General features: G+C 37.1%; 1 protein-coding gene across 3 annotated transcripts in view; it reads left to right on the top strand.

Annotated features, from left to right (window-relative positions):
• LOC121431125 (nucleoprotein TPR-like) overlaps positions 1-11041 on the top strand; it is a 70252-nt gene extending 59211 nt beyond the window's left edge. For 2 of the 3 annotated variants that reach the window (XM_041628627.1, XM_041628629.1), the window contains 9 exons: positions 397-456; positions 1284-1399; positions 1715-1800; positions 2237-2335; positions 2676-2702; positions 6986-7124; positions 7656-7792; positions 8125-8289; positions 9521-11041. In XM_041628627.1, coding sequence (XP_041484561.1) covers positions 397-456; positions 1284-1399; positions 1715-1800; positions 2237-2335; positions 2676-2702; positions 6986-7124; positions 7656-7792; positions 8125-8289; positions 9521-9561 — 870 coding nt within the window. In that variant the 3' untranslated portion in view covers positions 9562-11041. The remainder of the gene's footprint in view (positions 1-396; positions 457-1283; positions 1400-1714; positions 1801-2236; positions 2336-2675; positions 2703-6985; positions 7125-7655; positions 7793-8124; positions 8290-9520) is intronic. The other variant, XM_041628628.1, reaches the window with a different exon arrangement.
• The last annotated feature ends 4642 nt before the right edge of the window (positions 11042-15683 follow it).

Here is a 15683-nt window from a genome sequence, read left to right as displayed (position 1 = left end):
GAATAGAAAGTACATAATTTGTGTCAGAATCTTTCCCATTACCTAAAAAAAAAACATTATCTAAAAAAAAAATGTAATTTGTATTTAACTCTACATACAAATTTAGAGTAGATGTACATAAACCAATTTGATTTGATCACATAAATAAACATGGATACACATCCATACTGTTTGATGTGCAAATAATGGGAAACTATTTCCATGTAAAGAAGTGAAATTTTGAAACACTGGCTTCTGTATTTTGTAAATATTGAGTTTGATTGAATTCAAGAAATATTCAGAATAAGGTGTTTATGCACACCCTCACATGGGCATAAAACATGCAGCAGATGGTTTTATTGTAAGATTTATGGTTTGATGAGTGTATATACAGTAATGTTATTTTGTTTTGTACAGCGTCATGGTATGAGGACAGAAAGACTTGGATCTCAGGGAAGATTGCCACCCTTCTCATTGGTAAGCTTTTATAATTATTATCATTTGTTTGGCGTCGCTTGTGCCTGGGAGGCAAAAAGCGAACTGAATCACCATGACCCGCAGGTCTCTCCTCCTGATATAACTGATTGGGGGGAGTGCAGGTGGACCACTGCACCGGGGTTTCCCCCTACTCTTATACAAATAGTGCAAATGTGGTAACTCTCCTCTGTATGGGGCCTCCTTTTAACATCCTATCCGAGGGACAGAGTGTTTTCCATTGTAACATAGCCTGCATCTATGAAACATAGGAGAGACGTTTACACACAACGCGCTGGCTTCAGTCATCCGCCTGGGGTGGAATCGAACCCACGATCTTTGGTTCGACTGGCAGACGCGTTAACCAACTGAGCCAACAACGCTCTCTACAACGCTTGACTTCTCACATTTGACCTTCATCTTATTTTATCTAATTTGAAGTTACTATCTTTAGTAATTATCATTCCTTGTGCTCGACATCTGAAAACTTGATTTTCTTACTCATTTGGATTTGATTTATTAAAATTTGAAAGAAAACTGGGTCAGTAGTTCCATATTATTTTATTTGGGTACAGGAAATTTTGAAGCATGCACAAGAGGCAGACTTATATACACGTTTGATAAATGCAAAAATGTGTCACAATTTGCATTATGCCAAGCAAAATAATCTAAATACATGAATCAATCGCATATGCTTGGCATAATCTTTTCTATTTTTTTTCTAAAATTGTCGCTAATTTGACTTATTACAAGATGGCTTACTCACACAAAAGGAAAATATCAAACTTGTTGGGATTATTGTTTATAACTTTCCAACTCACTCTCTTCAGCTTCCATCTGGTGGGGGAACTCCCTTCGAAGACGTCAACGATGATGGCCAAGTCCCCAGTACTCCAACTCTGTTTGTACCACACAGAGGAAATGATGGATTCGCGGAAGCTATCAAGTATGTTCCAATAATGACAATATTGGTGGTATTGATGATATGGTATAATTTTTCATCTTGATGGTAATGGTGGTGGTGGTTGTTCTGGTCATGACAGTGGTGGTGATGACAGTCTTGGTAAAGATATGATTAATGAGATCAGTGAAGATTAAATGTTACCCCAGAAGTCGAGGAATTGATCTTTAGAGACATTGCAGACCCCAATGTGAAGGGGTGAATTTCTTTTTATTAGTCTTATAACAGTTTCTATAACGATGATGATGATGTAGTTAGATAAAAGGTACCTTTGACAAATCCATTCTTTTTCTTTTTCAGCTCCCCTTTGCTACCAGTCCGATTCCAGTTTGAGGGTGACAGTAGATCACCTGCCCCTGGGCTAGCCCAACTTGCCACACAAGGAGGTAGGATATCATCCATTTCCCCTTTTGTCTCTCATTTTCTGTGACTATGTAATTTCAGTCTAAGAGCCATCGTTCATGAATGGGTATTTGTGTAGATAACTTGCCAATTGGCACAAGAAGAACAAAGGCAGACTATCCATTTAATCCAATTTTTCTTAGTGGTAGCTGTGAAAATAAAAAGCAGAGATCAACTTCTGCATCAACCTGGCACGCTCCTTTACTATGGTGATTTAGCTCATGTGCACATAGAGCACTCCCAGAGGAAATCAATGTTAATGTTTTTTTATATTTTATTTGACCCATCTACATGTAATCGTTTGAGGATATTGAAAGTGTCAGTTGTAGTATAGTGGGTATTGTACATCAGTTATTCTTGGAAGGCCTACTTATGCAGAATCACTCTCTCTTTCATTATTATTTCACTTTGACTGAGTAGATCTCGGTATGGACGATACTCGCATCAATCTAATGGTCGGAGAAGATGAAGCCAGCGGGAGAAGCGTTCCTACCACACCACTACAGACAACAGCTCCAGGTCAGTAACTCTTTAGTTGTAGCAAATTGATACAAAAATTGATGCATTTCAAAATACACATGAACATGCCTGCAAGTTCTTCCTCAAGGTGGTTATGACCACCCAATTCTAATAATAATGTTTCTTTTATTGCCGTATGTATCTGTTTATTTTCTTGTGACATCTTACATTTGCTCGCATTATCATTGTTGTAAATTGTATTTGCTCTCACTTTGTTCTTGTATTGATTTTTATTGGACCTTGGCCAGGAGGGTCAAGTGCTCCACATACGTAACCACGTAATATCTCATAAGAGTTGTTTTGTGCTTATCTTTGTTATTTTCTTGGTTACGAATCAAAGTTCTGCCATGGGATCGACCTTCACAAAGTATGTACTACTTTCCTGACTTCTCGGCATGAGATATTTTATTGAAAATATTGCATGGGCATATTGTTTCATTCATACTCCCGTCTTCTATATAACTATCCCATTATTATATAATTAAAATTTCATAGCACGTGGGCTATTCATTTCAAGTTTTCTGTTGCTCGGGAAAATGCTTGATATTTTTTGGTATAGGTTTGTTTTTCTTCATACTTTTTATTATTTCATTGATTCCCTTGACATGTGATGTATTTCTCAGTAGAAAGTTGTTAAATGTATTTTTGATATTTAATGAACTAAATTGCCCTCAACCATACCCCCCCCCTTCTGCTTGGTATATTTAACTTTTTTTCATTGTAGATTTTGTTTTTTATTCATGCTTATGTTCATCCTGATTTGTTTTTATTGAACCACTTGGTAATTAATGGTGCTATATGTCATTGAAAACCTATTTTCGAGGGACCAAATTGCCCTCAGCCCCCCCCCCCCCTCTTCATGGTAATTTGATAGTCCTATTTTTCAGTTTAAAAGTAGTGTGTAATCCTGCAATCATACTGGTAAGGGGTTCGGTGAAACGCCACTTTCAGAATTAGTATCTGTCTGTGCACCCATGTATAAAAATGTATAAAAAGTATAAAGTCATTAAAGGAGGAGGAAAAACCCTATAGAAACCTATACCATGAGAAACTTTGAAGTTTTATGAATAAAATGATGTATAATTCAAGGGCATGCATTGCCTCACATAGCAGTACTTCGCTGTAAAAAAACATTGCCTCACATAGCAGCGCTTTGCTGTAAAAAAAATCTGCACATTCTCCCCTTTAATCAGAAATATCTCTGTCAATATTTGATATCATGAGTTGATTTATGCACCATTCTTTTTCTTATTTCACAAGCTTTCCAATGGTACCAAATTTGTTGGGATTTCAAAAGCCACTGTCTCCCCCACTCAAACAAGCCTTTAATATTTTTTTGACAGAACAAAATAAACTCCCTAATACTGGTATTCACTATAAGGGTGATTTCATGCTACAAAAATCAGCCATTTTCACAACATTTTCACTCTACCGTCCACACGAACAAAGAACTTCAATTTGCTTTGTGGTAATATTAAAGTACTACTTGGTAGACATGCAAAAAACTGACAACCAATAAAACTGTGTTATCCATAGGGGAAGGCGGGGTAAGTTGTGACACTTTTTGCATTTTGCATGTTAGAATTGATATGACTAGTACTATTGTAGAAATAAGTACAATTGCCTTTAAATTTGATTCTTGGGAAATGTTTTTCACCTACATATAACTTTCTAACCCCACACTGAAAGTCATCGTGACCTTTGAAAAAAACGATGTCAAATGGCTCAACTTGCCCCATATATGGGGTAAGTTTGAGCCACCTTCTGGGGTAAGTTGAGCCACAAAAACTGTGTACAAAATGTATGAGGTGAGAACCAGCATGTCAATTTTCTGTTTAAAGTCTTTTCACTTGCTAATTCTCTATAAATACTAACATCCTTTAAAAGGAAAAGAACAGTCATGTAAATTTGCTCCTTTCAGCCTGCATTTCAATCGATTTTTATGGTTTGTTTGTTTTTTAAGATACATTACCATAAGAATTACCATGGCTCAACTTGCCCCATGCTGTTTGGCTCAACTTACCCCAGTCCGAACTTAGTGCGATAATTTTGTATCCACACATTTATTATGCATCCATCATATAAAAGACTATAATAAGAATGAAGATCCATACCTGGACTAACAATGCTGTTATCATGTCTTTACTATATTCAAAGACGTGTGTGTGTATAAAGCACTTATCTATTTCACACTCTTTTTTTACTTTTTTGGCTGAAATTCATACTTTTCCCTCTAAAAAACTACTTTTTGTTTCAAAATGGAAAACAATGTGGTGGGGTTAGGGGTTATGCTATGGGTCATCAATACATGACACCACCACAATGTCTGACTCATTCATTATTGGCCTGGGGCTGGTGGCTCAACTTGCCCCTATGCTCAACTTACCCCGCCTTCCCCTACATGTAGGTGAATTAGAGCTTAAATTGTTGCGTTTTGTACGGGACATTTCTGCGTCCCATACGACACACAACATTTTCATCTATAATTTACCCACAATCAATTTTTGTCTCACCTGCATAGCAGAGTGAGACTATAGGCGCCGCTTTTCCGACGGCGGCGGCGTCAACATCAAATCTTAACCTGAGGTTAAGTTTTTGAAATGACATCATAACTTAGAAAGTATATGGACCTAGTTCATGAAACTTGGCCATAAGGTTAATCAAGTATTACTGAACATCCTATTAGAGTTTCATGTCACATGACCAAGGTCAAAGGTCATTTAGGGTCAATGAACTTAGACCATGTTGGGGGAATCAACATCATAATATTAACCTGAGGTTAAGTTTTTGAAATGTCATCATAACTTAGAAAATATATGGACCTAGTTCATTAAACTTGGACATAAGGTTAATCAAGTATCACCAAACATCCTGCATGAGTTTCACGTCACATGACCAAGGTCAAAGGTCATTTAGGGTCAATAAACTTTGGCCGATTTGGGGGTATCTGTTGAATTACAATCAAAACTTTTAAAGTTTTTGGATCTGATTCATGAAACTTGGACATAATAGTAATCAAGTATCACCAAACATCCTGCATGAGTTTCACGTCACATGATCAAGGTCAAAGGTCATTTAGGGTCAATAAACTTTGGCCGAATTGGGGGTATTTGTTGAATTACCATCATAACTTTGAAAGTATGTTGGTCTAGTTCATAAAACTTGGACATAAGAGTAATCAAGTATCACTGAACATCCTGTGCGCATTTTAGGTCACATGACCAAGGTCAAAGGTCAATGAACTTTGGCCATAATGGGGGTATCTGTTGAATTACCATCATAACTTCGCAAGTTTATTGATCTGACTTTTGAAACTTGGACATAAGAGTAATCAAGTATCACTGAATATCCTGTGCAAGTTTCAGGTCACATGATCAAGGTCAAAGGTCATGTGAGGTCAATGAACTTTGGCCACATTGGGGGTATTTGTTGAATTACCATCCTATCTCTGTAAAGTGTATTGGTCTAGTTCATAAAATGTGGAAATAAGAGTAACCAAGTATCACTGAACATCTTGTGCGAGTTATAGTAGTTTTCAAAGTCAGCACTGCTGCTATGTTGAATCGCGTGATGCAGGTGAGACGGCCAGAGGCATTCCACTTGTTTTGAGTTGGTTATTAGTTTTTCACATGGCTACCCACTATAGCTTTATCATTGATGAAAAAGAATATTTTATTGCTCAAGCATTCGGCTAGGAAACTAGAAATTGTTGTCAAAATTTCCTGTATGACACGTATGGAATCGCCCATAAATGTTCTCATTGAGTCCCAGGTAAAATTGATGGTGATATTTCTAAGAGTATACTGCTATGTTGGATATTTGGGAATTGGGGGCTAAATTACCCTCAGCCCCCTCCTGCTTGCCCATACTTTATATCTTCTGGGTTGGGGTTATAATTCCTGACTGAGGCTGGTGATGGACTAAATCAGGCTGCATACCTTTAAGTGTGGTGGGTTAGCAACAACATTATATCGAATGGTATGCAAAGTTGCAAGCACCTATCAACATCATGGCCTTAATCATTCTTATTTTCTTTTATTTAAAATGTTATCATGGGTACTATAGTTACCCCAACACTAATGTTAATCATACATTGCTTGCAAATAAATCCATTTTTTCTCTTTATTTTTGCATGTTAGAATATATTATTTGAAGCTACATGTATGAAGGTTTTTTTTTTCTTCCTTACATGGATTGTAATACTAGTATATGCTGAGAAAATTGATTTTTGTTACAATTTTTATTTTGTGTCTTATTTTATCTAAAAGTAATCAATTATGATATTATATGCTCCATTCATGTACCCTGCTGTTATTTTTGCTTCAAACCATGATGTGTACATGTCTGTATAAGTGTAATTATAAAGGTCAAGTCAGCCACAACAAAAAGTTGACTTGGATGAAAAAAGAAAAAAACGAACATAACCCCAAAAATTTCATCAAAATCAGTTGTGCAATAAGAAGGGAAAGTGAAGTTTTCAAGATTTGCTTTTAATTTCACACAACAGTTGTATGCACGTCCTGGTCGGTAGACATATTATTAGGGAACTGATGGCATCACTCACCGAAATATCTTAATATTTTCCAGTAATATAATATAAAAACACGTGTCTAAAACTTCAGTATTTTTTTTAAATTCCATGTCACTCAGTGACTTTATTAGCATCTGGTACCAGCCCCTCGGAAGGATTAGAAGGATGGCAATCCGTGCCTGCTACACGAACGAGCATCACACCGCCCCCTAGTGGTAAAGATGAGCCAGACACTGAGCCGGACAAGCCTAAACCAGGGTGGGTACCTGTTATCAAGAATTGAGTTGGTTTCGTTTGTAAGCCATTGGTTATGTTCGATCATATAGGTCAATTTTTCCAAATGTGCATATATTCACAGTGAGCAGCCTGCTATTTTTCAACCATTTTCCAGCCCTTTTCTCCTTTTGGATAGCTGTACTGTAGCCATTCATTAGCCCTTTGGATTCTAAATGCCTAATTTTCTCTATTTTAGTCTTCTTCCATAACGGCTATAAAATACACAAATTTGAGTTCATCTAGATCACTGCGATTGAACTTCACTTGGTATTTAAGTACTGCAGCTTTAACTGTGCCACCATATAAGCACCCTTCGAGGAATAAATCCTACCAGATACTCATTCACCTCACCCGAGTCGAGTGGCACAATTTGGATGGATTCCTTGCTGTGTTCATGACATGCTTTTTTAGATTAAATTGGCAATTGAGTGCGTATTAGTTTTTTTTCTCACTCTGTCTGAATTATGCACATTTCTTGTTACTTATTTTTTTACATGTCCTTTTCTGCTACAGTGTCGACCAAGCAGGTACAGGGGGAGGACAGCCAGAGAGTGGAACAGCCAGTGAAGACAAACCAGGTCCAAGCAGTGGTGATGCTACAGCCACAGAGACTGCACGATCAGAGCCTTCCAGTACAACCAGCACAGAGGGTAAGGATTGCATCTGATTCCCAATAAATTCTGTGCATTTAGGTCATGTATTTTATTAATGCTAATAAGAAATAAAAATTTGTAATGTAAATTTTGCAAATTAACCAAGATTAAAAATGGAAATGAATGCTAGTGCAATTCCTCTTTGCAAGGAGTTTCATTTGAAATAAGTGGTGGACGGAAGCAGTGGTTTTATGATCAGTGGTGGTCAGAAATATTCTGTACCGGTTGGGCCTGAACACTTCCGTCCACTGTTTACTATAACACTGCTCTCATGTGATTATACATTATCTCGGGACACTTATTTCTCTTCTCGCTATCATTGTCCTCAGGTGACGTACGACCCAAGCCCACGCCCATAGTCTGGAGCAATAGTCCCTCCCAATCTTCATCACAGTCCCAATCGGGCCTTAGCCTAGAGCAGAGGCCAAGGAACGTGGCCCACAGGGGCAACAGGGGACGAGGGAGAATGCTCAATCGGAATGTAGCATATAGAGGTAAGATTTGGGGTATTCTAGTAGTAAAGATAGATGATGATGGTGGTGTTGGTGGTGGCGGTGGTGATTGTTAGGGCTTAGAAATGTATGCAAATATGATACTACTTAACCGTTATGTTGCATTTGATGATGATGATGGTGGTGATATTGGTGATGATAATGAAGATGATGATGATGACGATGATGATGGTGAAGATGATGATGATGATGGTGATATTGGTGATGATGAAGATGATGATGGTGGTGATGATGAAGATGATGGTGATGATAATGACGATGATTGTGATGATGGTGATGATGATGATGGTGATGATGATGAAGATGATGATGATAGTGATAAAGAAGGTGATGACGAGGACAATGATGGTTGGGTGACATGACATGTGCTTCTGCGATATTTGCTCCGGTCTTAGTATCAGAGGGCAAAGGGTTAGAGTTAGGATTGTGATACAGTTTGGGGTTAAAGAATGATACAAGGATTAGTATTTATTTAGTTTTGGATATTAGGTTTTAGGTTAGGCTAAACATGCAGATATTCCATTGGAGCAATTGTCGCCAGAGCAAATGTCATGATAGTGATGATGATGGTGGTGATGATCATAAATTCTCTATATTATAAAATGAAGAACATAAAAGTTGAAAATAATGAAATACAGAGAAATCGGCAACCAAAGAGGTACATATGTGCCAGATATCTAGTTCTTGACCAAAAACATTAACATCTTCAATTAGATTTTGAATAAAAATTGATATTTTTTTAACAGTTTATTCCATAAGTCATGCATTACAGATTTATGATAAACCCAGAACTGATGTTGTTTGAAGGTTTGCATGGTGGCATGTACAATTGCTGATGTGGTTTACGGTACACCAGGTTAAGTGTTATAGAAACAGTGGATAGAAGAAGAGAAGAAGTGGATAGGCGAGAAAGTGGAGATTTGAGAATAGAGTATTCTTTCTTGAAAATAGTCATGAAAAGGACTGTAAACCAGAAGGAATGTTGAGTGAGAACAGCTTGAGTAGTAGAGCTGATGAGGAGATGCTGGCTTGAGTCAGCGAGTAGAGATGATGAGTAGTAGAGAGACTCGACGTTTCGGACAGGTTGACTGTCCGTCTTCAGGAGTGATTTATAAACCCAGAACTATTCATATTTTTTTAAGGAAAAAATAATAATTTTAATTATTCTTGACTGATTTTATTTTTACATTTCTGCTTCCCTTTCTGATATTAGGGCGTGGCAATAGAGGTGGGCCAAGGACGCAATGGAAGTAAAACGTTTGAAATCTAACAGTAACTGAGAAAGACTGATATTGTGCTTCAATCCAACACTTGTTGTGTGGGAATACTACAGCCAGAGTATACCCTGTGTTATATAACCTTGGACAATGGACACTTGGCATGATGTGTCTTTGGTTAACTGAGAGCTATTTGGGTAAAAGAGAGAGGTTTTTGTTTCAGATTGATGCAAAAATATGAGAATGTAGAGGTTTTAAACCAGTATATCGCCCAGGGTGAGGGGGTAGGGGGCTCCTTAAACAAGCCTGAAGTGACACTGGACTTACTGTGCAACTTGATTCTGCAGATGTAACTTGTACTTACAGTATATCTTTTTATTTTCATAAATCATTAGTTCAAATTGAGATGTAGAGAAACTGGTGAAATGATATTTTGGATTTATATTTTTTTTCTACAAATTTAGGTTGAGAATGGATTAAGAACAGCTGCAAGATGTGGTTTATTACTAGTGTTCAATAGCATTTTCAGAAACCAATTATTTCCATAAAAAAAAATGCCAGGGTTATTATTAGATGTGTAATTACAGCCAGTGTTTTGACCCCGCAGCTTCTTACAGTTTTCATAAGCTTGGTACCAACAGATGCACAAGATTTGAAAGAAAAATCTTGTTGAAGTGGCTGGTTGCATGGAAATCAAACATTTCCTGCAGGGGTGAATATAGGGGGAGGGATTTCCTGCAGGGGTGAATATAGGGGGAGGGAGTCATCAACTTGACTCCTCATCGTAATTGGTGTAGGGTCAATTGAATTATTGCAATATGAGCCAGTTTTGATATATATAAGCCATTAGTGTCCCCATATGTTCTATGGTTAAATACTGAGGCGATAATGCCTACTCATTGAAGTTCAAGAGTCTTCTCATAATGCCATGCATCCATATTTAGGGAGTATTGCAAGAAAACATTTATGATCAATTGCAAATATTCTGTTGCATTTTTGCAACTGATAGATCAACGTTAGTTATACCAAATCAGATTAAACTCCTTGTTTCATGGAGCAGATTAGCAGTCAATCACTAATTTACAATTAATTGCAAGACATATTGATTTAGGAACCAAAGATAGACTTGCAATGGATCGTAAGTTTCTCGCAACACCCCCAGAACACAATTTGTTCCCTCCCCCTTTGGGTGTCCCGATGTGGCTCTTTTATATTCGTGTCATTTGTAAGTTTGCCAGATCTTCAAACCAGACAAGACTCTCACTTCTGCGATCTGGAAGAATAATGTAAAGAGTTACAGAATGAATATCAATAAATTCATTGGTACATGTATATTTTCTTTGTCATGAATATTGAATAATGAAGATGAAGCCGCGCAATCAATGAAGTGTTGACTAAAGTTCGTGATCATTCTGGAGTGATATGTATTTGTTTCATTTCTGCTTATACTTTGTCTATGCTTAAGTATATACAAATCATTGTTGTAAATTTAATAAATTCATGCATGGAGTAAATTTTCAGTAAACAGGTGTTTTTTGTCTTTCTCTTTTATTGTACCAAGTTTTGTGATGTGGTTGAACTCATGGAAATCAATCATTTGAATTCTAAGGTTTCTGATTCTATCATCAAATTTGAATTATAACAAAAGAAATATCAAGAATGTTTAAGGATACAGCTCTTTGAAACGTATTGGAGTGTTCACTGTGGGCACTCAACATTGTTGAGGTGTCCAGTGTACTATTGTTTTCACACTGTTATAATTTGAACAGTGTGAGTCATCTTCACATAGCCCACTGGGTGAACACACTGAACACTCAACATTGTTGAGGTGTCCAGTGTACAATTGTTTTCACACTTATTACAGTAAATCATCTTCACATAGCCCACTGGGTGAACACACTGAACATTCCACACTGTTGAGGTGTCCAGTGTACAATTGTTTTCACACTTATTACAGTAAATCATCTTCACATAGCCCACTGGTGAACACACTGTGAACATTCCACACTGTTGAGGTGTCCAGTGTACAATTGTTTTCACACTGTTATAATTTGAGCATTTTTACTGGGTGAACACACTGAACATTCCACACTGTTGAGGTGTCCAGTGTACAATTCAATTGTTTTCACACTGTTATAATTTGAGCATTTTTACTGGGTGAACACACTGAACATTCCACACTGTCGAGGTGTCCAGTGTACAATTGTTTTCACACTGTTATAATTTCAGCATTTTTACAGTGTGAATCATCTTCCCATAGTCCACTGGGTGAACACACTGAACATTCCACACTGTTCAGGTGTCCAGTGTACAATTGTTTTCACACTTATAATTTCAGCATTTTTACAGTGTGAATCATCTTCCCATAGTCCACTGGGTGAACACACTGAACATTCCACACTGTTCAGGTGTCCAGTGTACAATTGTTTTCACACTTTTATAATTTGAACAGTGTGAATCACATCTTTGCACAATGTGAGCACTTCGTGTTACACTTTTCTTTCCAGCTGGGGCCTGTTACATAAAACTTTATACCTGAGAAAACTCGGGTGTTTTTTACCTGAGTTTTTGCCCTGTATTTAAGTCAATGGCAGAAATCAGACTCCAGACTAACCTTAGTTTTCAGTTACCAGAGTTTTCTCAGGTAAAAAGTTTTATGCAGTAGGCTGCAGGAGTTTCAAGAGCTTTTAACAAACTCGCGTGAAACCTCGATGAAATGCTTGCCAAGGGCTTTTTTTTAATCAAGCGATGGTTTTCAAAACATTTGGAATAACATATTTATATGTTATGTGTTTATTAATTTCCACATTTTCACGACCATACATTTCATAATAATTTAATTTTCAACATATTTTCCAGATACAAATGAATTCAAAATGGCACTAATAATCAAAATGCACAAATTTCATTTTTTTTTACTGTACACTGTAACGTATAATAAGCAAAGACTATAAATAAATATCACCGAAACAACGTAGGAGACGTTCAAATAAAGCTAGAAATGTTATATTGTTGGAGGCCTGAAATAACAAGAAAAAGGCTTAAGGAGAGAAAAAAAACGAAACTGAAAAAAATAATTGAAAAAAATAAGAGGAAAAATCGGGGGGGGGGGGGGGAATAACTCCAATGAAAGCTATTTTTTGTGACCTCACAAATGTGAATGAAATGTCTAAATCATATTTTTGGCAGAAAGCTAGGTCATCGATACATACTTTTATATCTATATATATTTATGCATTTATATATATGTATATATGTTTACATGTCCAATTTTATGCATTTAAGCTCAGACATGCCTGTAAGTTTAAATGACTGAGTTGAAGTTCTATTTGTAATTTTGCTATGAAATATTTACATCATAAAAACGATTTGTAATAAATATGATGGACATGACAATATTGTCCCCTGAACAGAAGGAAAACATTTCGATTGGATTATGAAGTATAACCTTTTAACTGGGAAAATGCTGGGGAGGGAAACTATGTGTACATCACGCTATGGCAACATAAAGTCCAGGGGCCGTTTCATAAAGAAGTTCGTAAGATTAAGAACGACTAGTGAACCTTCCTTACTCGCTAAACCATTGCCAATGAACATAGCATACACCACAAGAAAGGACCACCAGTCGTTCTTAAAGTCACTCTTAACTTACGAACAGCTTCATGAAACACCCAAAAGGGTCACTTGATGCATTGCAACAATGGTAATTGCAATCACTATGATTATTGGGTGATTTCAAGTTCAGTTTTGACCTACATGTATCGGTGTTGGTGTTAAGTCAATTTTTATGCGAGTATAACACCAAACATAAAACGTAGATGGTCCTGAAAAATCATTCACTACAATTATAGTGTTTTGAGATGTCAGTAATGTGATCTGGATCAGCATTACAAACTCAGAGTATATTTTGGAGCTAGGGACGCGTGAGAAAGGATCACCAGTCGTTCATAAAGTGGCTCCTATAACTTACGACCAGCTTTATGAAACGGCCCCAGGTTCATTTTGTTTAGAACCAGGCCGCCATGACACCATGGCAACTGACGTCATCGCTTCGGTACTCTATTGACATAACGGCAAAGTTACCATAGTCGCATGGGCAGAAATTCCAGGGGGTCAGGGGGACGTGTCCCCCCCCTACTCAAAATGGTAGGGGGACACAATATAAAATGTCTCCCTATTTTGGTCTTTTATGATGGTAAGAAATACATCATTTAAAATTGAAATAAAACATGTATTTTGGGACGCCCCCCTTGTCCCCCTACCTTTTGGGAGAGATTTCCGCCCCTGCATCGCGTGGTATTGAAACGGGCCCACCATGGCCGCTCGCTTTCTCTGGGGCATTCGATAGGGTTTTCTTCAGTTGCTCCATGACTCACGGGACGAATCATGAACATGGAAAATGTCAATTGCCCTTCATGACAATGAACAACCAAGAAGTATTTGTCGAGCATTGGTGAATCAAACAGCAGCTACGTCCAGGGGAGCGTTTCATGGAAGGACTTGTCGGACGTTTTATCCGACAAGTCCCATTTTATCCGACAGTCACTATAGTAACAGTGCGTCTCAGCCAATCAGAATCAAGGAAAGATGTCAGATCTGACAACTTGTCAGACAAAAATGTTGATGAAACGTCCCCAGAACTCTGGAATAATGACATATTTGAAATTTTTCGTTATCTTCCAGTCAATCTAGCCAGAATAGGGGGGGGGGGGGTGACCCGCCACTAATTGCAACACTTGATTTTCCACTGCAATGCTTTCCAGGAAGGTCCCCTTAACAACATACTAAAAGTCCCAAAAAATCCAAGCAGTGGAAATTTATGAAATTTGCATATTATGCAAATTAGCCATTACTGAAAGTTAGAAAAATAAGGAAAATAGTCCAAAGATTACAAATTAAGCGTCCAACACAATTTAATTTGAGCGAAAAGTAATGATAAATAACTGTATTCAATGTTTTTATTCAAAAGCGCAAACAAATCTACCTAATTTGCATATTATGCAAATAAGCATCCTTATATGGAAAAATTTAAAGATATTGCAATTGTTCTCATATAGACTGCTTGAAAACATTTGATTTATGTAGACATTTATATGCTACTATCACTAAGCATGAGAATTCATCACAATGCCTGAAAATTAATTTGCATATTATGCAAATTAGCCATTAAAAATAGGAAATAAGGAAAATAATCCAAAGATTATATTATTAAATGTCAAAAGCAATTAATTTGAACAAAATTTTAATGATGAATAAATAAGTACAATGTTTTTATTTTAAAAAGCTAGCAAATCTGCCTCATTTGCATATTATGCAAATAGGTATCCATATATGGAAAATGTCAAGAAATTTTGATTTTCTCACATTGACTGTTGTTCAAATCATTATGCTGCTATCACTAAGCATGCATATTTATCCTAATATAATTTGTATTTAAGGGAAATACTGGAAATGTGCTCTTCACGTCCTAAAGCCATGTTGTTAGTCTGACAAGATGATGCAATTGGCAAGAACAAAGCACATTATTTGAAATTGGTGAGTAGTTTGTTAGAGCTGACATCCCTTTCTTATATGGATGGGAACGACAGAAGGGAGGCCAAGAAAAGCAAACTTATGGCAGGTGAGATCTGATGAGTAGTCTCATAAAGAAGTGTAACAGAGATTCCATCTGGCCTAGTAGCTTCATGCAGATTGCTTTCTTTAACAATTTCTTCAGTAGTTTGGCTACACCCGCTTGACTAAAAAATAATATGTTTTCTGGCCATGTCTGGGTCAGAACAGGGTTCCAGGACTTGCAGAGCAGCGTCATCATCATCATGATCAGTGGTAAATACTAAGACTAAAAAATCTGTTGTCTTCCAATGTCTTTCATATTAAGGACTTCCAACATGCTAGTTGTTACAGCCTGGATCATTGCCAATCCGGTCAACAAATTATGTACTATAGGCTTGTCTATAACCATTCTATGGTCCTCTAATGCATTGTAGCTATTCTGAGCTTCACCTTACTGATGCTTTAGGAGCTCAACATGCGCAAGCCTTCCTATAAAACTTTTTTTCCGACACAATTTATGTCCAGTGTCTCATTGAGGCGCCTTGTGTCGGAAGAAGACAAGGGTAATGGTTTGGTTCTTGTCAAAGTCCTCTTGATTGACATTCA

The sequence above is a fragment of the Lytechinus variegatus genome, chromosome 17 (genome assembly GCF_018143015.1).
Source record: "Lytechinus variegatus isolate NC3 chromosome 17, Lvar_3.0, whole genome shotgun sequence".
In the NCBI taxonomy this organism is placed as follows: Eukaryota; Metazoa; Echinodermata; class Echinoidea; order Temnopleuroida; family Toxopneustidae; genus Lytechinus; species Lytechinus variegatus.
Note: the sequence above shows the minus strand (reverse complement) of the source record. Positions and strands in the feature narration are given on the sequence as shown.